General features: G+C 47.5%; 1 protein-coding gene across 3 annotated transcripts in view; it reads left to right on the top strand.

Moving 5' to 3' along the window:
* The window catches only part of SPTBN2 (spectrin beta, non-erythrocytic 2), a 1,293,574-nt gene that overhangs the window by 630,357 nt on the left and 638,377 nt on the right, over positions 1-24,840 (top strand). For all 3 annotated transcript variants that reach the window (XM_069644771.1, XM_069644772.1, XM_069644773.1), the window contains 2 exons: positions 443-645; positions 19,512-19,602. In XM_069644771.1, the coding sequence (XP_069500872.1) occupies positions 443-645; positions 19,512-19,602 (294 nt within the window). The remainder of the gene's footprint in view (positions 1-442; positions 646-19,511; positions 19,603-24,840) is intronic.

Below are 24,840 nucleotides of genomic sequence, written 5' to 3' on the forward strand. Positions count from 1 at the left end.
AAGCCAGGTCCCTGGGGACGCCTCCTCCGCCTAAGGAGGAAGAGTAGAGGGTAGACCAACCCTCGGAAGGGGGTGGCCAGAGGGGACAGCCCGCTATGTAGGCTGTCCCTCTAGCGCCCCCTACGGGGGCCGGTCAGCCTCTAACAAGTTCTTTCGGTATCCTTGCACCGACCTTGTAACCCCCTGAGTGCAAACCCTTTTCCCAGCGCTCTTTTGCTTTAGGTTCACCCTTTAAAAGTCCCATAAATGCATACTATAATTCATTTCAAGAGGTGCTAGTCTCTGCAAGCTGCTCTGGTAGGGATATGAGTGACCAAAGCTCTTGTGCATGCTATAGCCTTGCAAAGAATGGCACAGATTTCAAAAGAAAACTCACAAGCTTAGATGATTTGGACGAGTGCCTATGATTGACCGTATCAGTGCCCACTCTTTCTCTCTGCAGGAATATGTGCTGTCCCACACAGAGATGCCCAGCACGCTGCAGGCAGCAGAAGCCGCAATCAAGAAGCACGAGGACTTCATGACCACCATGGATGCCAATGAGGAGAAGATCAAGGGGCTGCTGGATTCTGGGCGGAAGCTGGTGCTGGAGGACAGTGTTCATTCAGACAAGATCCAGGAGAAGGTGGACTCAATCAATGACAGGTACATCTTGGTTTGGGGTCATTGGAGAGTGCAGCGGAGCAGCTAGGCCCCCAGATAACTGCTGCAAGCGACTGTGCACCAATAGGGGTCTTTAACAGTGGGGTTATGAGGGAACTGATTTTAACCATGGAAGGCAAAGGTGGCTTCAGCTAACAGTGCCTATGGGAGGGGTGTGAGGTGGACAGTAATGGGGGGGGGGTAACTTGATATCCATTTGAACGAGGATGTCTACACACAAGTTTATTTTATATATTTAACGTTCGGGAAGTAAATTGTTGTGCTGTAAAGGACACACTAAAACATAATGTTCCAATTTCATGCATGTAGGTGTTTGTTCACTTTGAGACTTCGGCATTGGGGAATCAACTGCTAAGTTGATGGTCAGTAAAGCAGTGCCCCCGTTGGGGTAAGCTGACTACTAGACCGATCTGTGCTCAACCTTGGTACGAGTCTTTTAGAATAAAGCAGGAAGGAAGTTGTATTAGTCAAGTGGGATTTTGTCCTACTGCCGCACAGTTGGAAAGGGGATTGGAACTTGTGATCACTTCAAGTGTTCTGTTACTCCTCTTTTGGGAGTGGTGTTTGGCCATTTCCACAGGGATTGTCAAACACTCTGGCAGTAGTTGGCCAGAGGTCCCATAATCCTCAGATGGGTGTCGTAAGAGCCTGTAGGACTCTTAAAACAAAGCGTTGGAAATAGATTATGCTGCAAACAAATGGGATCCACAGTAGGCACAGTTCTGGCTGTAGGGGATGAAGGGGGTACTGAAACAATTGCAATCCAGCTATGCAGGAATGCCTCGAAATAAAAGGTCTTTGGGTGGGTTGTTGTTTCATAGGTTTGTTTGTTTATTTTTCTTCTATAGCTCACTACACTGAATCATTTTACTTAAACGATTAGTGAAATTGTACAGTGCCAAGCTATGACGGCAAAATAATCATAGAAAGAAACATGAAAAAGCCAGGACAAAAGCAAAGAGAAACCAAACAGCAGGAACATGGCACAATGACCCAGGAAAGCCGAGCACGATGAACGTCTGGCAATAATGTGAACATTGCAGGACAAAGTTGATCCATCCCACTCTATAAACGTAGATGGCAAAAACATGGGTGGGATGCCAGGTCAAGAAGTTCTAAATTGTAGAAAGGCAATACCAGACATGACGAGAACACCTAGATGATAACGGGGCAGCCAGGTGCTAGAATCGGTGGGAGCTGCACCCTCCAGTCCACGCTAGCCACCAGTCCAGACAGCCACCCCAAACAGCGCCACACTAACATCCCACCAAACCCTCAACAAGGGGTACCACTGGAGTCCTCCAGTACCACCTTCCGACCAACCTGCAATGGTGGAACCTGCCACTCTGGTCTCTGGCTACTCCTCCGTCAGTGGGCTGCAAGTTGTGTCCAACTGGGTATTGGGTCACAGGCCTGGGCAGCCACAGCCGCTCCCTTTCAGACATGCACTTCACACAAGACGGAACACCCAGGCTTCACCCACTGGGTTGTAGGTGCCTGTCTCCTTTTCACCCACTCTACTGCAGTTCGCAAGCCCCACGTTCGCCACCTTCTGACAGGCAACAACCCTGCATTTCCCCATGCCTCTATGGTCTAGGGCACAGTGCGCGTTCTGCCCACAGCAACGCTCAGTTCAAACAGAACAGCCCCAGCAGCCTGATGCCACTGGGCGCAGCTCTTTAGTACCAATGTTAGTAATCTGAGCGTTGATGACTTTGTGTCAGTGCTATCGCCCTTTCATGGTTAGAATCCTTGTACTGATTGAGTCCAGCAAGACTTCGAAGGGCACGCGGTCAAGGCTTGCTGCACAGTCAGGGGGAGTGGACATTGAACTTGGACATGCCATGGTAAAATTAAGTGCTGACAGAGCTTCACATTCGGGAGGTTGCGAAGTCCAGCAGTTCTTCAGCATGGGGTCTGGCATGGATTCACATGCTCCTAAATATTCCCTGTCGTCAACCTGGGAATCCTCTGTAAAAGAAAAAACGATTTATTTTTCACGTACAAACTGTATTTCTGCTTTAAACCAATCACTGTCCTCTGGGTCATACTGCCCTCATCCAATGACAGTCCTCTCCTTAAGTCGCTCCTCTGGCAGCCATCTTTTTACCACACGCTTCATAGTTGGGAGTCCTCAAGTTTGCTCTGTGAGCTACTTCTATGTTTTTTCATGTTTTCGACAGAAAGTTTCTATTTCTGTTCCAAAAGAGCCTGTGTGATCTTTTCTCCATCTGCCGACAGCGGGGATCGGTTGTTGGTGAATTTCATTGCCCCTGAAGGAGGAAGATCGTTGAAGATTCCAAAAGCCCATCGGGCCTACTTTGCGCCCTCCGACCATGACTGAGGAGAAGCGGGGAAGGTCCCTCTTCAAGCCCTGCACCAAGCGCGTGCTATGGAATGTGTTTGTGGAAGACAAGCGCCTGCAATGCCTCTACTGCTTGCACCCAGACTACAAGGATGTGGAGTGCGAGATATGACTTGGCTTCTCCAAGAAGTTGAGGGTCCTGGTGGCCGGGCTTAAAGGAATGGTGCGTTCAGAAATTATAATTGGTAATATGATTGGCAATAGTCTAAAACATAGTTTAGACACATTTTGAATGGAAGTTCCTATGTAAACACTTTGAGAAAACAAGGCTCAAAGTGTTTACATGGGAGCATCCGTTTTGTGATTTCAGGCAGCCTCCTCAGCTCTGCGCTTGCGGCACTAAACAAGCAGCAAAAGCCCCCTACTTGGAGCTTCTGCTTACTGCAGCCTGAGCAGAGCTGAGGAGGCTGCCTTCACTTTCATTTTACATTTTCTATGCCCCCCAAGCCCAGGGAAGCACAGAAAACGTAAAATGAAGGCAAAAAGCCGAGGCGCACCAATTAAAAATATAACTTTGTTGTATTTGCGATTGCCGTGGTTGGAAAACCACAACAATAACAAATACAACAATGTTGTTATTCTGACAGCGGCAGCTTTCGCATGGAGTCCCTGGGCTCCCCCAACCCTTAGGGAGCCCAGGAGACTCCACGCGAAAGCTGCCACAGTGAGAAGCACTGCAGCATTTCTAAACTTCTGCGTTGTTTCTGCCTACAGCAGCTTTCACTTTGGGGCTCTTGGGCTCCCCCCGGCATTTCTAAACACCCGCGTTGTTTCTGCCTACAGCAGCTTTCACTTTGGGGCTCTCGGGCTCCCCACAGGTAGGCCGAGAGCCCCAAAGTGAAAGCTGCTGTAGGCAGAAACACTGCGGCATGGAAACACACACGGCAGGCAGAAACACAACGCAGTTGTGTTTAAAAAACGCTGCAGTTTTTCTTTCTAAGTTTCTCCGGCTCGGAGGAGCGCGAGAAATTTGGAAAGAAAAACCGCAGCGTTTTTTAAATACAACAACGTTGTATTTGGGTTCCAAGCTGAAGCTACCGCAAACATAAATACAACGTTTTAAAAGCTGAGGTTTTATCTCTAAGAAAACGTAGAAAAAAAACTGCAGATAGTGCTTATTTAAAAAAAAAAAAAAAAGCACTTATCGAGATGCAGCTGCAGCTTTCCTGCCTGTAGTCTCTGGTCTCCGTCCTCCGAGTCTGGCACCAATGAAGCAAAAGCCACCCAGTGGTAGCTTTTGTTTCCTACAGCTGGCTGTCTTTTGCTTCATTAGTGCCGCAAAGGCAAGCACAGGCGGCATCCATTTCACAAAATGGATGCTCCCGAGTGCTTCCCATTTTAAAGTTTGAGCTTCATTTGCTCAATACTTTCAATAGGCACTTAAAAAAAATATTTTAGATGTTTTGTTATTGGCCATCTTTTTGGCCAATAATATTTCTGACCGCACCATTCCTTTAACGCTAAGGCCTCTGCTCTGTGCCCCGAGCAGGGTCATGCCTCACCCAGGACCTGCTGATCCGAGGAGCGGTATTCTAAGTCCTTTTGAGGGCGCCTCATTTGGGGGGGCCCAAGAAAAGGCCAAGATGGATAGGGCGTGATCAACCTCACCCTCCGACTCGATTGCCAGTCGGCAATCAAGCTCTTCCACAAAAAGGAAATCATCTACCCTGGCTTAACTGTGTGAGAAGTCGGAGAAGCAGCGGACCGAGGAGAAGGCGGCGGCCGCACTGCCCAAGCAGGCCCAGTAGGCACAGGCTAAGCCTTAGTCAATGATATAGTTGGTGGCAGCGGCTCTCAACGGCTAAGGGAGCTGACCCGGTGAAGGTAGCCCCCGCAGCACAAAAGGTATCCCTGACCCCTAGGCGCGACACCATCGCAGTGACTTTGGAAAAGTCTGCTGACACGCCAGAAGGGGGAAAATCGGCTCAGCCCCCACACTTCATGATCGCCAGAGCCTCTGAGCTTTCTCAGCTTGTGCCTGAAAAAACCAGGGGGGGGGGGTAGGGGAACGGTGTCTGCCTTCGTCGACAAGGCTGGATGAAGATCACAAATTTCTGGCAGGAGTTCCAGGTGAAGGTGTTGGACATGCCCTTCGACGGAGAGAACTTGTTTGGGAAGGTTGTCGACGAGTCCCTTCAGGCCATCAAGGCGGATACAGAGACTGCCCTTTCCTTGGGCACTCTCCAGCATGATGTTGGCCCACCAAGTGGGCGGCCGGCTGACTAGGTACGTCATTGAGTGGAAGAAGATCACCACTGACCGATGGGTGCTGGACGCTCTCGCCCAAGGGCATAACCTGGAGTTTCAACAAAGATGTCTGCAGATCCCTCCGGTTACCCGTCAGGAGAAGCAGATCCTGGAAGAGGTACGGGCCATGCTGCAAAAAGGAGCACGATAAAGCTAGTTCCCCAGCGGCTCTCGGGCTCCGGTCTATTCCAGATACTTTCAGGTCCGAGCCGGAGGCCCATCCTAGACCTGAAACGTCTCAACAAATAGTCCCAAAAGTTCCAGATGGTCACGTTGCAGCACATGCTTGGCCAACTGGAGGTAGGCGACATCTTGGACCTGGAGGACGCCTATTTCCACATCCCCATTCACAAGAAATATCGGAAGTTGGTGTTTTATAGTGCAGGGCCAGTACTACCAATTCAAGGCCCTACCTTTCGGATTGAAGTCTGCACCCAGAGTGTTAACAAAATGCCTACCGCCTGTGGCAGCCCATCTAAGTCTACGGGGTATACCCGTACCTCGATGACTGGCTCATCCCGGCCCACATGCAGGAGTTGGCTGTCGGACACACGGACGTGACCGTCGAGCTACTGATGGACCTGGGATTCTTCAACTATCCCTCCAGCAACTATACAAAGTCCTCCTTGACACCATCGCAGAACGAAGAATTCATAGGAGCCAGGCTCAATACGGTATCCTAACAAGGAGCAAAGATTAGGTGAAGACCCAACCATACAGCCGCTCTCTGGAGTCCCAAATTGGGTTCTATAGTAATTGTAGTTCTGCTCAATGTGAATCCTTTTGTTCAAATTCTTAATGAAATATGAAAGTCAAATGGTGGTTTTCCATCAAGTGAAAAGTATTTATTTTATACAAAGAGGTGGCAATTAGCCACCAGAATATTCTTCATGAGGAAGAAATTGCCATTAATCATTCTATCCGTAGACTTCTATTGTGCCAATGCATTTCGGAATATAACATCCTTCATCAGGGCAAGTCTAAAAGGTGATTTTCACATGTAATTATATCAACCATTTCGTAGTTATTACACAATTAAACAAATTTCCATATTTCAACAACACAAATATATCAACGTTAACAGTCATCATCCACATAATTGAAAAAGTAAAATAACACATACCGGGCCACGTAATGAGCCGGAACAGAAGGTAGATCCAAAAAAAATTAAACAAGAAAAACAAATCAATATGCAGGTAAGTCAAGACATCTTGTAACTAAAAATGGAGGTAATCGGGTCTTTACCTGATTTCGGTGAGTAATGGCGGAAACTATTTTCCGGAGTGCAAGCTGCTTCCACCAAGTGCGGAAAGCAGGTGCTGTAAACGGTAAGAGAAAAAACCCTATAAGAGACTTATTCTAGGTGTGCCTAATCACTAATAGTAAACTCGGGTGGTAGCTTACCCTATGTGGAGAACGAAGCAGAGGAGTTCTCCCTGTGCCTACTGAAAGCAGACTGTCTTCGTTGCTTCGGCGCGTTGCTGAGCAACCTGAATTTTGTAGGACACGTGATTGAGGGCTGAGTGCCTACCTTGTTTAGACACGTTGCCGAGCAACCCGGCATGTGATCACGGCTCCAAGACAAATATCAGGAACCTGTTCGATGAATATCCTATAATCAAAATTGCTTACTTAGTGGCCCTCCTGGGGTAGAGGCGAAAAAAGTCAACACCTTAAAAGCGTAATATGTGGATAGTCCATAGACATAGAGAAAATACTAAGAACAATTACTGAAAACTATAATAATGGGCGTTCCTAACTAGGATGGATGGAACCTAGGGGTCAGCTCAAGGACTGTACTATATATGGAAACGAGTGTTTACATGCCGCTAGTGGTGTCGTCTAGACAGACGGCACCTTGGGTCCTGGAAGAGCTCCAGGATGCGCAGCATGGAGAACATTTAATTCATGTAAATCATTACTTTTTCAAATACATTAAAGTATTGGTGTCAATTTAAACCAAACGATGTTAGATATCACAAACAATCAGGTAAAACACAATTAAAGTGAACGCAATTAGAGAAAACAGTGGTAGTTGATCTCCTCGTTTAACCCATTGGGTGCCAGACTTCCCAGTTTGTCGATCCAATAAGTTTACAGCACCTGCTTTCCGCACTTGGTGGAAGCAGCTTGCACTCCGGAAAATAGTTTCCGCCATTACTCACCGAAATCAGGTAAAGACCCGATTACCTCCATTTTTAGTTACAAGATGTCTTGACTTACCTGCATATTGATTTGTTTTTCTTGTTAAATTTTTTTTTGGATCTACCTTCTGTTCCGGCTCATTACGTGGCCCGGTATGTGTTATTTTACTTTTTCAATTATGTGGATGATGACTGTTAACGTTGATATATTTGTGTTGTTGAAATATGGAAATTTGTTTAATTGTGTAATAACTACGAAATGGTTGATATAATTACATGTGAAAATCACCTTTTAGACTTGCCCTGATGAAGGATGTTATATTCCGAAATGCATTGGCACAATAGAAGTCTACGGATAGAATGATTAATGGCAATTTCTTCCTCATGAAGAATATTCTGGTGGCTAATTGCCACCTCTTTGTATAAAATAAATACTTTTCACTTGATGGAAAACCACCATTTGACTTTCATATTTCATTAAGAATTTGAACAAAAGGATTCACATTGAGCAGAACTACAATTACTATAGAACCCAATTTGGGACTCCAGAGAGCGGCTGTATGGTTGGGTCTTCACCTAATCTTTGCTCCTTGTTGTAATTTTGGGCCTGGGTGTCTCCAGGTCTTATTCAGCCAGCTCCTGTATACAGGATTCAACATTCTAATAAAGATTAATCTCAGTAGAGACCCCTGTTAACACCAGAAAGACGTGAAATCCCCGTGGTGCCCACTCAATTTTGCTTCCTGCTTCAATACGGTATCCTGCCTGGTGTCACCGGCAGAGGAGAGGGTAGCGGCCATTCAAGGGAAGGTGCAGTGGCTGTTGTCGATCAACACAGCCACGGTGCAAACCATCAATTAGTTGCTCGGCATGATGTCGTCCTGCATCTACCTCATACGGCTCTGCAGGTTGCAGATGCAACCTCTTCAGGAGTTCCTGGACGCTCGCTGGATACAGGTGTCCGGAAGCTTTGCGGACAAGATCCCGCTTGAATAGACGGTCCGTCGGGCGAAAAGGTGGTGGGGCATCCGCTCCAACATCGCCCGGGGCACGGGGTTTCAAAACCTGCCATACGAGGAGACGGTCACCACGGACGCTTCCATGGGAGGCTGGGGAGCCCACACCGGACATCTGCACGCTAGAGGCTTGTGGCTGCCGGAGAAGGATCTCCATACTACGGACAGTGTTCTGGGCCCCCACGACTTTCCTTCCATCTCTAAAGGGCAAGGTGGTGAGTATCTTTTCGGACAACACCACCGCCATGTTTTACATCAGGAAACGGGGGGGCACTCGATACCCAGCGCTCTCCAAGGAAGCGCTGGACTTGTGGCGCTGTGCTGTCGTACAAGAGATGTTACTCGTCCCTCTCCACCTAGTGGGAGTCAAGAAAACCATTGGACTTCCCCCAGCAGGGAATGGCGTTCCTCCCACGAGTGGGAAATTCAGAAGGACCAGGTGGACCGCACGCCATGTGGGGCAGGCCCCAGATCGATCTGTTTGCAACTGCGGCGAACTCCAAATGCCAGAAGTTTGCCAGCAGGTTCCACCAACCAAGGAGCCTGGGGGACGCGTTGTCCTACCCGTGGGAAGGGATGTTTCTGTACAGTTGTCCTCTGTTGCGCCTCCTGCTACCAGTCATCAACACACTCAGACAATGCCAATGCAGGATGATACTCCGGCTGGCTATAAGGCTGTTTCTCCACCCCTGCAGAGCCTGCCCGTAGGGTCCAAGGAGGAAGGGGGCAGGGATTATGACAGGGTGTGGGATGATCCATTCAGGCACAGCAGTCCCTTCCGCCCTCCATACGGGAGAAGAGTTTCTCAGGGGGTCAAAATATTTCCCATGTTAAAAGTAACGGGAAAAAGGGTGGAGAGTCACAGGGGGTTGGTGGGGGACAGGCTGACACATGCAGGAACAGCACCCCTCTGCCACAGCTGTCCCAGGAAGAGGAAGGGGAGAACAGGGACATGGTAGGAGGGCAAACATCCCTAGATAACGGCAAAGGAAGGAGATGGAAGGGCTCCCCTCACGCACCCCTGTTATGACCACATCTATCTCGGGAGTCCATGGAGGAAGGGGCAGGAATCTGAGTGTAGCATAGGCATGCGAAGCAGGAAAGTCATGTGACAGAAAGGGAAGGAGGAGGTCACAGGATTGGGAAAGCTGGGTACACATGCAGGGACTGGGGAGGGGAAGAGTTGGCAGCTGTTAATTGTGCCTGGGGCAGGAAGCATTGACCACATTGAAATGCAGCAACTGAAATACATTTGTGGAAATGAAAAGCCATGCGCTACATTAAAATGCAACAAGTAACATATATAAGAAACAACAAAGGCATTCACCCGCTGAGACTGCCATTTCCACAAAAGAATGGGTTTCATGTCATCCAGCCTGTTCTGGATACATTTAAAGATGCTTGTGCTGCCATTCGAAAGGTGAAGGTGAAAAACCAAATGGGAGTAATTTCCCTACACTGGCAACCAAAGCGGCTACCAAGTGCTCCCCAAAAAATGTGAATGGGGCAGGTAAGTGAGGCTAAAATGAACTCTTTGCAAAAAAATTGTCGGAGCCCAACTCCATAGGAGAAATGCTGTAAGTCTCATTAATGTCAATGGGGGAAAGAAAACTCTTTCCTTGCAGGCCTTCAGGTCATGACCAACACTGTTGCACAATCGCCATCATGACCATATGTCCGGGGCGACAATAGTTAAAACCCCTATAGCGATGCGAGCTAGGCCCCGAAAATAACTACAAGGCACACAATAGCACAGGATTCCGTCTCTGGGGCCATCGAAAATTGGACGTCGAACAGTCCATTTCACTTCGCCTTTGACAGCTCCACCAGATAAAGAATTTAGGAACTCAAGTCCATGTGAGGTACTGTGAGGGTTCTTCTCCCTTTGCAAAGCACTGCTATTTGATTGAGGAGGTAAGTGCACCGACGGCGGTTGGCTAAGAAGTACTACACCACCTTTTCTCTTAAGTTGTGTAGCTTCTTCCTCCTCCCCCTTTCTTTATTGCATGCATGATTCCAATTTGTCGCACTATGTTCATGCTGCTTTCGAGTAATTTTAAACACATAACCTTTTGCGCACTTGTACTTTCACGCTATGACTGGTTGATATTGTATTGAAGCATGTGCATCTATGAAAGATCTAATTCTGGAGAATAATTTGTTCTTTACCTGTTACCGCAGTTCTCCAGCGGAGGGTATATTTCATAGATGCAACCCACCAATCTTTCCCACAAGACTGAATGTCAAATGATGTATTTGTGCACGTGACTGATTTTGAATCTGATGGTGGAGCCCAACCATAAGCACCTCATTGGGTAAGGGCTGAAACATGAGGTTATGCTAGAAGTTCAAGGCATTTTCTATTGGTGTAAGTCTGTATACTGTACTGTGAGGACATGTTTTGTGTACTATGACGAATCCTTACTTGGTTGTTGTCACTTCTCCCAAAGAGTGGAGCCCCTTCTCATGAGGCCAGGGAGGTGAGGCTGCTACCCGAAAGTCCCCCTGGAGGTGGTACTCGGCGGGAGGATCTCATGGGGATAGACTGCATCGCTGGGGACAGGACGAGCATCTAAGAGAAATGCTGTACAATACCCCTTACCCTACACATCTCCCCACTTGGAAAACCCCAGTCTCTCTCTCTCTCTCTCACTCACTCACTCACCCACCTCCCCGCCCCAAAATCCATGTACATGTGAGAGCATGGACTACCGAAGGGAGATTGATGATGGAAGTACTCGGACCAAGAGGAGGCACAGAGAAATAAAGATCGAAGAACCAAAGGTCTTAAATCCTATTGCCAACCAACCACTATAGAAATAGACAAAGGACTTCAAGAATTGAGACAGCCAACCAGCGCCATAGGAAATCCAGCCCATGAAGTTCAAGGAAAGGACTCCAGGGAAGCCGCAAGCAGTCCGTTCCCCAAAACCAGAGGTTGGAGAGGGGAATCCTTGACCTGGTGGTATGGGACAAGTCTGAGGCAGAGCTGGAAGCTGAAGGGCGGTGGTGTGACCCGAAGAGGGTGAACCTAACAGTCGCAGAACCATGCTGTGACCGATAGCAGCAACCTGCAGCAGAGGCGCACAGAGCAGAAAGAAACGGTGTGAGCAAAGACCTGCAGCCCTGTTAAGAACTGGCAAAGAGCTCCAGGGAGAGGGAGAGAATATCATCACCTTTGGCACAGTGGTTGGCTGCAAACCACTGCTGAAGATAACAGTTAGAGAGGGTGTATTGAAAAACAATTTGCTTGTGGGAGTACCTAGCAGAAGAGTGAACTAAGCGTGCCAAAACCAAGCCACAGAGAAGTACGGGTCTGGCACCTGCACCCACAAGAAAAGATCACAATCCATCTTCTGTGTCAGTGCTTGGCAGGAGAGTGTACCAAGTACTCCTAATGGGGAAAAAGAGAAAACCAGGGTCTGAGACCCTCATCACAATTGGATGCTTGCTTTGTGAGAAAGGCCAGGGCAAGGGAGACCTCACACCCCACCCCACCCCCCGGTGTTATGAACTGTGAAAGTAAGCTTGAGAAAGGCCAGGGAAGGGTAGACATTCCCCCAGTGTTCTGAACAAAGCCAGAGAAGACCAGGGGATGGTAGTAATTCTCCTGGAAATTCAACCATAAGAAGGATCAAGTCAATGGTACAGGGGAAGGGAGTCATTCCGCCAGGGATACAAAATATTGAACTTTGTGACACAGAGTATGAGAGGATCTGGAACCCTTTTGTTTGTTTATGAAGTACTAACACCAGGGGAAGGGGGAGTCATTGCCCCCTGGTGGAGAACTTAAACCAGAACTTTACCACCCAGTCCAGGAGGAGGGAGACATTCTCCTAGGCAAAGAACATGGGTACAACTGTTTAGTTTAGTTAAAAGTGTAAGGGACAGATATATGGACATTTTAACACCGGAGGATGGACTTTTTAAGTTGTTGAGACGCCCTGACAGACACATTAGCACTTAAATTGAGGCTGGGAAACTCGTCATACATATAGGGAGAGATAGGTTCACTTTTATTTTCCTCACAAATAAGTACATAACAATCACTGCCACCTGTGTGCCAGTCTCCTCTTTCTGCACCCTTACAGTACCTAGCATTCCTAGACTGATGGAGGGGAATTATTCAAGCATAAGAATGTATGAAAGGTACCATGGCTGGAGAACTACAGTTAAAGGTTAGTAGCTAATTCTTCTTAGTCATGTTCTCCAGATCCGCCAGAGGAAATTAAGGTGTGGCTTTCCTTTGCTACTTGCTTGGCATGGGAAGAAACATGATGTTCATGGAGCTAGTTGAGGCGGAGGGAATGTGGGGAACCAAGCAATGTGCTTGCAGACAGTAGAGGTGAAGGAGAAGATGTGGGGAACCCAGCAATGTCCCTAGAGACTGGACGCAAAAGTTGTGGCATGGAAACCCTCATCCTCTTGGTAAAAACCACCAGCTTTATGGCAACCTCAAGCCAGTGTGGATGTTTGGGAATGTGAAGCCCCAGTTTTGCAGCATGAAACTGTTCTAGCTTAATGTGGCTGAGACTACTCAGGGCTGAGTCATGTAACCAACTAGGTGCCTGGACCACATTGGGAATACGGTCATTTGGAGACACCAAGAGTGTATCTGAGCCTAAAGTATCATATAGCAAGAAAAGTCCAGCCATGCTGGAGAGATACTTGTGCACCCGTGGTCTAATCTATGGGGCTGCCCTTGCTTCAGTATTGATAATTTCTCCAGCATTGGATCTTTCATGGCTTCACATGCTTAGAATATTCCCTGTCGTCAGGCTGGGAATCCTCGATAAATTATATAGACCTTTTCCTTAGGAAAAAATGTCGACACTTTTGTGTCCTATCTACGTCGTTTTGAGCCGCGTATGCCTGCGCCACTAGGACGTAGAGGTATAAGTAGCCCCGCTCCCGCGGCTCTCTCAGATTTCAACCGTCTTCCAAAGTAGTGGGATTATCTCGAGTATCTACTATTTTTGCTAGGTTGTGCGTATTTCTTCTTCGACTTCCCTCGAATGTCTGGAAAGGCGTTGTTTCGTCCGTGTGCTACATGCGGTCTTAAAGTATATGAAGGTGATGGGCATATGGACTGTATTTACTGTCTTCACCCTCATCATTCGGCCGACACGTGTGAGATCTGTCGAGGCTTCTCCCAGAAAACCCTGAAGGACCGAAACAGACGCCTGGTAACTTGGCTCAATGATGGGGCGGGTGCGTACCCTGCATCTGAGGTAGGCTCTACTGCCTCGAGATCTAAATCTCCGGTGCCCCCTAGTTGCTCTGCGTTGGCAGAGCCTATGACGAAGAAACCACATTCATCGGAAAAACGCCCCTCTGATAAACATCCTGCGAGGGACTCTTCGTCAAAGAAAACGTCATCATCTTCCTCCTCATCAAAAAAGGAGAGAAAAGATCTATTGAAATCCACCTCGGGAGACCGCTATGGCTCTACCTCGAGTCGAGTGTCGTCGACCCACAAGTCGAGTTCAAAACCGGCGAGTACGCCCCAAGGCTCTGGGCCAAAAACTTTGTCTTTGCCATCTGCGCCTGCTCTTCCCGCGATCACTTCGGCGGGTCAAACAGCGGTTATGGAGAAAATGTCGTCACCGGTGGCAACTTCAGTGGGTTGTCTACCTGAAGTTTTCGACCCGATCTTGCCTGAGGCCTTGTTGCAACCAGAAGCAGCCTTCTCCATCTCGTTGGCAGAGGATGACCGTGGTCCGATCGTACAGCCAACCGATCTGGGGTTACGTGCGACCAGTTCGGTGGAGCTCCCGAGTGGAAGTGCCATCCCAGCCGCCTCTTCCTTGCTGAATCCCCAGTCAGTATTGTCCCTGGAGGTGTTGAACACGTTACAGAAGCTGTTGCAGCATTTGGACACGCAGTTGCCTCACACTAGTGTCCCGACGGTACTGCAGGCTACGCCGGTCGTCACCGAACCAGGCCGGGCTCCTCACTCGACGACCAGAATGCTTACAACTTGCCCGGTTGAGGCAGATCGTTCTTGCTCACACTCGGAGGAGGGAGAACTGCCAGAGTCGGAACGTGAAGGGTCTCTTACAGACGTCTCATTATCCCCCTCAAGGGACCCGACATGGGAGTCGGATGCGGACATGGAAACTCCAAAGAGCCCGGCACAACCATCACTGCCGGATGACATCGGGGCCTTCCATGCAATGATGGGAAAAGCGTGTGTGGAGTTTGGCATAGCACCGGAAGAAGAAAAGAAATATTGCTTTCTCTTCGATCATATGGGCAAGAGAAGAAAATCGATGTTTGCTATCCCTATTTTGGACCATGTCTGGCAAGAGGGGTTGAGGACCATGCGTCATCCTTTCTCAGAACCGGCGATAAAAGGACGGTTAGAAAAGAAATGCTCTGGAGTCAACTCCCAAGTGCTTGACGTCTCAACCTTCGCCGGATTCGTTGGTGTCCGCTTCTGCGGCCAGAAAAGCGAGGCCGCAACACAAATGCATGACCCCGCCGGACAAGATGCGTTTGGAAAGAAGGTATTGTCAGTCGGTGCGACTACAGTAAAAGCAGCCAACTCCCTGGCCATTATGGCGCGGTATGATAGAGAGATGTGGCATTGTTTGGCTCCTATCTTGGACCATCTGCCAGAGGAACACAGGAAGTCTGCTATGCTGCTAGTACGTGAAGGGGAAGAGGCTTCCAATCACTCCATAAATATCGCTGTCGACCTGGCGGAGGCTGGTTTTAAACATATCAATAACGGCGTAGTGTTAAGAAGGCAAGCCTGGCTTAAGTGCACGACTTTTATACCGGAGGTGCAATACAAAGTGCTGGACATGCCGTGCGAAGGCGAACAACTGTTTGGCGAGAAAGTGGATGAAGCCTTGAAGGGCATGAAAGAAGACCGACACTGCTCGGTCACTCGGAGCCCTCCAGAGTGGCAAACATTTTCGTTCCCTTCGTCCTTTCAGAGGAGCTTCCGGAAACTCCCGGTTTGGATCACCTAGAGACCGAGGTTTCAGTAGACCCTCCTACTCTTCCCAAGGCTACAGACGAGCAGCCCAAGCTACTCATAGAGGCAGAGATTATCAGTCCTCAAGAAGGAGAGGCTCCTACTCATCGTCGGCGAAGGATCGACAGGCAAAAACCCAGCAATGACAAGTTTCAAGACGTCCTGGGAGGCAGAGTGTCTCATCGCGTCGACGAGTGGGAACACATAACAACGGACCAATGGGTTTTGGACACGATACATCTGGGTCACTGCCTACAGTTCAAGGGCAAGCCACCACACATTCCACCAGTGTTCTCGCCACAATCCCATCTTCAGATACTGGTGCAGGAAGTGACGCTTATGCTGCAGAAAGGGGCTATAGAACTGGTCCCGGTGGCAGAAAGAGGAAAGGGAGTGTACTCCTGTTACTTCGTGGTCAAGAAACCCAATGGAAAATGGCGTCCCATTCTAGATCTGCGGGCTCTCAACAAGCTGCTAAAGAAGCTAAAGTTCAAAATGCTTACACTGCAAGAGGTAATCCGATCGATACAACCGGGAGATTTTTTTGTCGTTGCTAGACCTTCAAGACGCATACTTTCATATCACGATGCGTCAATGACAACAAAAGATTTCTGCGGTTCGTCATCGGACGAACCCACCATCGGTTCAAGGTCCTCCCATTCGGACTAAAATCGTCTCCCAGGACGTTCACGAAATGTTTGGCTCCAGTGGCAGCTTGGTTAAGGAAGGAAGGTCATCCTGTGTACCCATATCTGAACTATTGGTTAGTAAGGGGATTATCTTTGGAAAGGGCACGGGAGAGTCTGAATGCCATTATGTATGTATGTATTTAATTTTTGTATAGCGCCGGTAGCCCAAGGGCATCAGGGCGCTTGTACATAAAACACTGGTACTGCAAGACGGACAACAAGTATGAGACGGACGATGTGTACAAATATCTATTGTGTAACGAGGTCCCTGAGCGAAGTCCTACGCCCAGGTTCTCATCTGAAGAGGTGTCTCTTCAGCATCTTCCTAAAAGCAGAGTGGGCTTCGTTTGGGCTTCGCAATAAACTTCGAAAAGTCCTCCTTAACGCCATCAAGGACCTTGGTCTTTCTGGGGGCGGAGTTCCAGACGCAGTCAGGATTGGTAAAACCATCCGTCGAATGAGTTATGAAACTACGACACAAAGCATCGGAATGGAAAGTCAACACCAGAGTGTCAGTAAGAAGGTACATGTCCCTGAAGGGGACTAAGGCGTCCTGTATACCATTAATCAACAATTGTCGTCTCTTCATGAGGCCCATTCAGGAATTCTTGACAGATCGATGGGCACAGAGTCGAGGGCTTTGGTCGGACAAATTGACCAACAGCAAGCTCGTGCAGGCACTTCAATCTAACAAAAGGAATGCCCTTACTGGAACCTATGTTCCAGATGACAGTGGTGACAGATGCTTCTCTGACTGGATGGGGAGCTCATCTGGATTCCCTACAAGTTCAAGGTCGGTGGTCATCGGAGGAGTCCAGCCTTCACATCAACGTGCTGGAGTTGAGGGCAGTGCGCTGGACCCTAAAATCCTTTGTACCACTCATAAAGGGATCCGTTGTACGGATAATGACAAGACAACACGACAACAATGTTTTACCTAAGAAAACAGGGAGGTACTCGCTCCAGGACTCTGTTGACCGAAGCCCAGGAGATCTGGCATTGGGCCCTCCGCCAAAGGATATATCTATTGGCGTTCCACTTACCAGGAGTCAAAAATGTGCAAGCAGACTCTCTCAGCAGAGAGATGAATCGACTACACGAATGGGAATTGAACGACCAACTACACCGTGTCTTCAAAAAGTGGGGTCGTCCGGCCCTAGATCTCTTTGCGACGAGAGAGAACAGGAAGTGCTCACAATACGCGAGCAGGTGGCCACAGCAAGACTCACTGGGGGAAGCGTTCTCCTTCCCGTGGACGGACAAGTTTTTGTATGCGTTCCCCCCATTTCCACTCATACGTCGGACGCTGCAATGGATCCACAGATATCCATGTCGGGTGATCCTGGTGGCCCCGTACTGGGCGAGACAAGTGTGGTTCTCCGATCTACTCCATCTTTCAGCAGCGGAACCAATGAGGTTCCAGAGGATCCCGAACCTTCTATCTCAGGACAAAGGGGCGGTTTGGCATCACGACCCGGACAGCCTTAGTCTGACAGCCTGGCTCCTGATTTCTCCGAGTTTGGTACGTTAGCAATTCCATCGGACTGTCGCATTTTGCAAGCTGCAAGGACGCCGTCCACGAACGCTTCGTATACATACAAATGGAAGAGATTCTGCATATGGTGCGGGGATCAGCCAGGTTTACATCCACTTAACATCACACCGGAGCAGCTTCTACCATACTTGCTACTCCTGGCTCAAAAAGGTATGTCTTTCATCGATAAAAGTGCATCTGGCTGCCATTTTGAGATTTACTCGGAAGACACATTCAACTCCATTGTTTAGTGACCGGTTGATTAAACATTTCATGAAAGGATTGTTCTGAACTTTTCTTCCAACGAAGAAGTTTCCTCCGATCTGGAGTCTTAACCTGGTTCTAGCAGCGCTAATGAAGGCTCCTTTAGAGCCAATGTCATCGTCGTCTTTGAAATTCTTATTGTGGAAACCGGCTGTTCTGGTGGCTATTACTTCGGCTCGACGTCTGTCAGAAATACAAGCGTTAGTGATCGATCCACCATATTTGAGGTTTTTCAAAAATGAAGTTGTCTTGGCTACTAATCCTCATTTCATTCCTAAAGTCCCTACCATGTTCCATAAGCACTCTTCATGGTGCTACCGACGTTTTTTCCAACAACTTCGTCTTTTGCGGAGAGGACTCTCCATACACTGGACGTCAGAAGAGCTCTGAAATTTTACCTCCATCGCACTCAAAATCTCAGGGACACAAGACAGCCATTTGTGGCTTATGGCCCTTCGGCTAAAGATAAAGCAATCTCAAAACAAGGACTGTCCCGATGGGTGTCCTCTACCATTTCTTTTTGCCACTCAAAAGCTGGGAAACCGCTGGAAAAACGCCCAAGAGCCCATTCGACGAGATCCACTTCGTCAGCGGCATTGTGGTCCGGGATTCTGCTGGGAGATATCTGTCAGGCGGCTTCCTGGTCGGTACCAGATACATTTAACCGGCATTATTGCCTCGAACAACAACATGCTGAGGACACACAGATGGGTTGTGCAGTCCTACGGCGCCTGTTTCAATAAGGTAGGCCCCAATAAAGGGGTATAACCTTCGGCTAATGTACTTTAAAGTATTGTTTTTTAGCTGTTCATGTACTATAATTTGAAGTTTAGCCATGGCAAATATGCATTTATGGTTATAGTGTTATTGGTTTGCATACACACCTCCAACAATGGGGGATACTGCTATACAATCTATTCTAAGCATGTGAATCCATGAAAGATCCAATGCTGGAGAAGGGAATAGTTTCTTACCTGTAACTCCATTTCTCCAGCATTGGTATCTTTCATGGATTCACATGCGCCCGCCGGCCTCCCCTAGCATGCAAACCAGATGTCCCCCCATACTACTTTGGGGGTCGAAATCTGAGGGAGCCGCGGGGGCACGGCTACTTATACCTCTACGTCCTAGTGGCGCAGGCGTACGCGGCCCAAAACGACGTAGATAGGACACAAAAGTGTTGAAATGTTTTCCTATGGAAAAGGTCTATACAATTTACAGAGGATTCCCAGCCTGACGACGGGGAATATTCTAAGCATGTGAATCCATGAAAGATACCAATGCTGGAGAAATGGAGTTACAGGTAAGAAACTATTCCCATCCTGAGTAATGGTTCATGAAAAGAATTTGGAGTTAGCCGTGCACAGTTCCAGTTCCTCGGCAACACAGTATGTGATCTCTGCCACACAGAGCTTGCTTCTCAGTGAAGGATCTGCAACGCCTCTTCTCCCCACGCCCTTTTTTTGTTCTTTGTCAGCTGCCCGTGACGTGCTCACTTGCTCTGTAATTATCCGCATTGAAACCTCTTGTGCAGTACCACACAAAGGAAACTAGCCAGAAAGACAATGGGAGAAATTAACATGTTTCTTTGCATTTTATATCAGGCATCAGAAGAACCGTAGAGCTGCTAGTGATGTGCTGGCTCGGCTGAGGGACAACTGGGATCTGCAGCACTTCTTGCAAGACTGTCAGGAGGTGAGACTTCCATTCTACTGCTTGTATAGTCTTTCAGGCCAAGCTTCACTGCCTCCCTGTCATTCCCAATAATAATATGCAATTCAATATATAGATGCCTATTATGGAGACGTTTTCCCAGGAATTGCAGGCTTGTATAACTGGATATCCCATGGGTCCTTATAGACTGTGCGAACAGCCATTACATCCATTGCATATAGGAAAAATATATTGATACCTCTGAGCAGTTGTTACGGTGGTACAAATGCATTGAGTGTAGAACATTATATATATGTCTTGAAGAAAGGCATACATATGTACAGATGTATTTAAAGAAGTGCTGGGTGTTGGATCTCTTGGAGGATGGTTATGGTCTGTATGTAGGGGGTGTTTGAGATGAATTGGTCCACCAGAAGAGGTGTGATCTAGCTTATCAAACGCAAGTTGAAGCTAGGGGTGTGATCTGTTAGTTGCTTGGGAAATAACAGGTGGTGGAACATTGCCGGGTTCAGAAAATGGGACCAGTGTGAATAAAAGGGCGTGCAATCTATGCAATCCAGCTAGTCATAAAGTAGGCATAGGCTCTGTTGTTGCTCACTTGGGCATATTTATGCATATAATCTCGTTTGTCCAGTGTAAACTTGATGGCCCATGTACAAGCAGAGAGTGTGTTCTATGGTGGGTCTGGACAGTGGTACGATGTAGGGTAATGGAGCTCACTTTAGTGGAAATGGTGAATTAGCAGGGAGCAATGCCGTCTGGGTGTTTGAAGGTCAATAGAGCTGGGATATGAAGAAGCTGTGTAATGTCCAGTTGGGTGCAAGCAGGCAGATGTGTGTGATTGATTGGGCAGTCTGCCAGAAAGGGTTGTGATCTGCTAGAAGAGTGTACAGTGTAGAAGGATGTTGGTCTTGTGGAAAAGAAGGCATGAACCAGAAGAAGAGTGTGAACAAGCAGGAGGAGTGCAAGCTAGCTGGAGGTTGTGATCTAGGGGGTGTGGGTGAGAGTTGGCGGAAGCAAAGGACATTTTCAAGAGGTAAAGCAATATTCTGGCAGGGGGTAGGATCTAGAATGGAGGGTGAGATTGAGTAGTAGAGTCTAATCTAGTTTGAGGCGGCACAGGAAAGTGGTTATCTATAGGAAGTAATGCTACCTCACTGGAGATGATGCACGTTGGTACTTGCAGCACTGGGATTAGAAAGGCAGACTTGCTACTCACACACAAATTTAAGCACAGAGTTACTCTGTTATGAAACTAAGCTTAGGAATTCCACCTATACTAAATGGTTACATACGATAAGGAAAATATTCTCAAACAATGGAGGGCTTTGATCATGTTCAGAGTTGTGGTTGTCAGCAGAGCTGTTTAATGGCAATGTCTCCTCCACTCCCACGCCCTCCCAGCGTTCAGACTAACGGATGCCTAGACCGCTTTGTTCGGTGTATAGCAACCATCACGTCCCTGGGCCCTTTTCCGGTGGGGGGGTGGGGACCTCTTCCCTGTGCCCTTGAGCTCCCAGGGGCACATGGTTTAACTGTTGGGTCTCCACTCTATCCCCTTAATATCTAATGGGCTCTGTTTGTGGTTCAGCCTAGGACGCTCCCATCTCTCTCCCTAGACTCCGGAAGTCCCTCTATTGGAACGGGTGCACCCTGGTCTCCCTCCGCCTCGGACGTCTCTCCACCTTCCTACACTTTGTCGTGGTCTGGTATGGTCTTCTGTCTTGCCATTTGTGTGTACGTTCCACGAGGTGTGGGGGGTGTTCGTTCATTTTAATCTGTTTGAAGAGCAAGGTTTTTAGGAGTTTTCTGAATTTTAGGTTGTCCTTCATGTTTCCTATTTCTCTCAGGAGGCAATTCCACATTTTAGCGGCTAGGCAAGAGAATGCTGATCCACCAAGTTTTTTCCTTGTGTATGATTTAAGTTCCAGGCAGATGTCGTTGCTGTATCCGAGTCTTCTGTTCGGCTGGTAGATGATGATTTTCTTTTTGTGAAAATCCTGCTTCCTGGCCGTCGATTGCTCTGTGTGTTTTGCACATTGTTTTGAATGCAATTCGTTTTTTGATTGGCAGCAAATGTGGCATCTTTAGTGCTCGGGTGATGTGGTCCCTTCATGATAGTTTGAGGAATAGTCTGGCTGCTGCATTCTGTATGCATTGCAGTTTCTTCAGTAGATAATCTGCCATTCCAAGGTATAGGCTGTTGGCGCAGTCTACCCTGGACATGATGAGGGAGATGATGGCTTGCATTTTGTGCGTAAATGAGAGGAATGGTAGAATATTCTTGACCGTGTGCAGGTGGAAGAAGCATTTCTTGATTGAGTTTACTTGAGGTTCTAGGGTAAGCTTATTGTCCATTAGAATTCCAAGGGTTTTGACTATTTTGGATGACGTGGGCGCTGTTACTATTTCTGTGGGCCATGGGATGTATTGGTTGCGTTCCTGGTTTTTGGATATAATAATTTCTGTCTTGACCGGATTGAGTTTGAGGCGGTTTGTGTTCATCCATTTGTAGAGTTCTTTGAGACCGTCTACTAGCGTTGTGTTCTCCTCTTGTGCGTCTTCCATTTTGTACACGATTTGGGGGTCATCTGCGTAGTTATAACAGGTGAGGCTGTCTCTTTTGATAAGGTTGATTAGTGGATCAAGTAGATGTTGAAGAGGAGTGGGGGTAGGGAGGATCCATGTGGTACTTCTTGGCTGGTGTCCCGCAGTATGGATTTGGTTTTATCCATACTGTTTGTTCTTTCAGAACTAATCCAAGGTAACGTTGTATTGATGATCCCTATTTCTTTCAGTCTCTTGAGGATGTTGTGACTGACTGTTTCGAATGGTGCAGAGTGGTCAAGTAGTATCAGTGCTGAATTTGTGTTGGAATATGCATTGGTCTTTAGGTCATCTCAGATAGAGAGAAGTGCTGTCTGTGTCCCTCTCTGGGGGTCTGAATCCGACTTGTGCCTGGTCCAATAGTTGGTGGTTTTGTACGTGTTCCATTGTTTGTTCGTAGACATCTCGAGCAGTTTTGGCGGATAGGGGATGTTTGATATCCGTCTGTAGTTTGAGCGGTCTTCCACGTCACCCGTAGTATCCTCGAAGAGTGGTTTGATGTATGCAGATTTGAAAGTCAGCGGTACTCTCCCTGTTGAGTGTGATTGGTTGAAGAGGTTTCTGTGATATTCCAATGGTGTGCCCTGTATATGGATTGATTTATAGATGTCTGTTGGGCAGGGATCCATTGGGGAGCCTGCTTTGTTACTATGTTTCACCATGCATGACGAATCTCCTGATATTTGGGTGAAGCTTTGCATCTTGTTCTGTGGTTCCAGGGTAGGTGGGGCACAGTGGTTTGGTTGATTGGTCTGCTTTTTATGATCCGATGTACTTGTGTAATTTTTATTTTTAAAGTGGTCTGCATGCTCGTCTTAGTTTTCGTCAAGGTACCAGTGTGGGCTTGCATCCAGGTGGGTTTCTCATCTCATTTACGATGTTGAATAGTTCTTTGTGGGTGTTGGTGGCTTTGTGATTCGGCTGTCCTAGTATTTCTTTTTTGCTTTGAGAATTTCCTTTTTGTATGCCCGGATTTGTTTATTCTTTTTGCCTGGTCGTAGGTTTTCCCTCCATTCAAGTTTCCAGTTGTTTTTTTTTTTTGTTATTTTTTTTATTGTATTGAGGCTGGGTCTAAACCATATTGCCACTGCTTTCTTTCGTGATGGAATTAACGTTTTTTCCAGCCAGATGCTGCACATTGTTTTGGCGATCCATTTTTGCATTGTCTGCTTTTTCGCTTAGGTCGGTTCCGTCCAGATTTGTGGTTGATGGTTTTGAGGATTCCGGTTGTTTTAAGTTACTACTTTTGATGGTATTCCAGTTTCTTCTCTAGACTGCGGGGAGCTTTTGGGGCTGTTTGGGTGCTTTGGCTGGTAGTTGGATCACAAACCGTATGATCAGATGGTCACTCAATACTATTTGTTTTGGCGGCACAGTTGAGATCAGTTGTTTGTTCGCAAAGATTGCATCAAGAGTGTCTCCTGCTGTGTGTGTCGCTCCTTTAACCATCTGGCGTAGTTTCATTGCCTGGAGCTGTTTGATAAGTGATTTTTGTGCGCTTGTGTTTTCTTCGTTAAGCCATATGTCCCAGAGGATTTTCAGGTGATCCTGTTTGATGGCCAGGTTCGTGATGGCTTCGATGAAGGTGTCTACGAAGGTTGCATCGTGGGTCGTAGGTCGGTGGTCTATAGATGAGAATGAATATGAGGTTTGTTTTCGAGTTTGCTGTCATGTGAAGGACGAGCGATTCGCAGTTTCTGATGTTCAGTTGCTCATCTGTTTTTATTTTCAGGTTTTCTTTGTAGGCTATTGCAAGTCGTCCTCTTTTTCTGTTTACCTGTGTGCGCTTGAAGTTTTCGGGTAGACAGCTATGTAGTGTGACTTTGTAGTTGTCACCTAACAAGGTTTCTGTGACCAATAAGATGTCTTTTCCACCGTCGTATAGTAGATCGTAGATCTCCATAGCATGTTTCGACATTGATCTTGCGTTGATTAGATTGCAGTGTATTTTCTTTTTACAGTGCTTTTTGTTCTTGGTTTAGTGTTATGATGGTCTTGTTAGTGAGTTTCAATGTTGCTCTCAGGATGTGAGGTGTGTTCTGTAACGTCTGTTTCATCATTGAGTAGATCTGCTAGGTCTCGTAATGGGTTCCTGACTTGTTCTGGTTCCTCTTCTGTATCTTGTTGCCGTTGATGCATTAGGGGGTTAGTTCTATATTGAGTGAGGGCGTTGTTTTCCCTCATGTTCCTTATGGATGTTTCTGATCTTTTCTTGTGAGGTACTGGGATCTTGCTGGAGCGTTTGTCACCATTGGTGGTTGTGGATTGTTCTGGCGGACGGTCCGTCACAAGGTATGGTGTTGGGTGTAAAGAATTTTCCCTTCTTTTAGAGTTTGTTCAATTTTTCTGTCCTGCTTATGGGTGTGTGTTCTGTTGTCGTGTCTGTTTGATGGCGTGGGGCCACGGTGTGGTTCCATTTGATTTATTCTTTCTCCTAGTTTTCTTTCGCATCATCCAGTTCTATGTCCCGGCAACATTTTCCTGAGTTTTGTTTGGGTTGTAGTTGTCCTTTGGCCTCTTTCTGGTTTTTGGTGGTTATGGGTGAGCAGATGTGGTCGGTGTGGGGGTCTTACGGTCTGGTAGCTAGCAGATTGGTTAGTGAGGGGATTTAAGGCAGAGGTGGATGGTGCTTTTTGGGTGCGCTCCTTAGGT

This window comes from Ambystoma mexicanum, chromosome 2p, assembly GCF_040938575.1.
Source record: "Ambystoma mexicanum isolate Mex_15411 chromosome 2p, UKY_AmexF1_1, whole genome shotgun sequence".
Lineage (NCBI taxonomy): Eukaryota > Metazoa > Chordata > Amphibia > Caudata > Ambystomatidae > Ambystoma > Ambystoma mexicanum.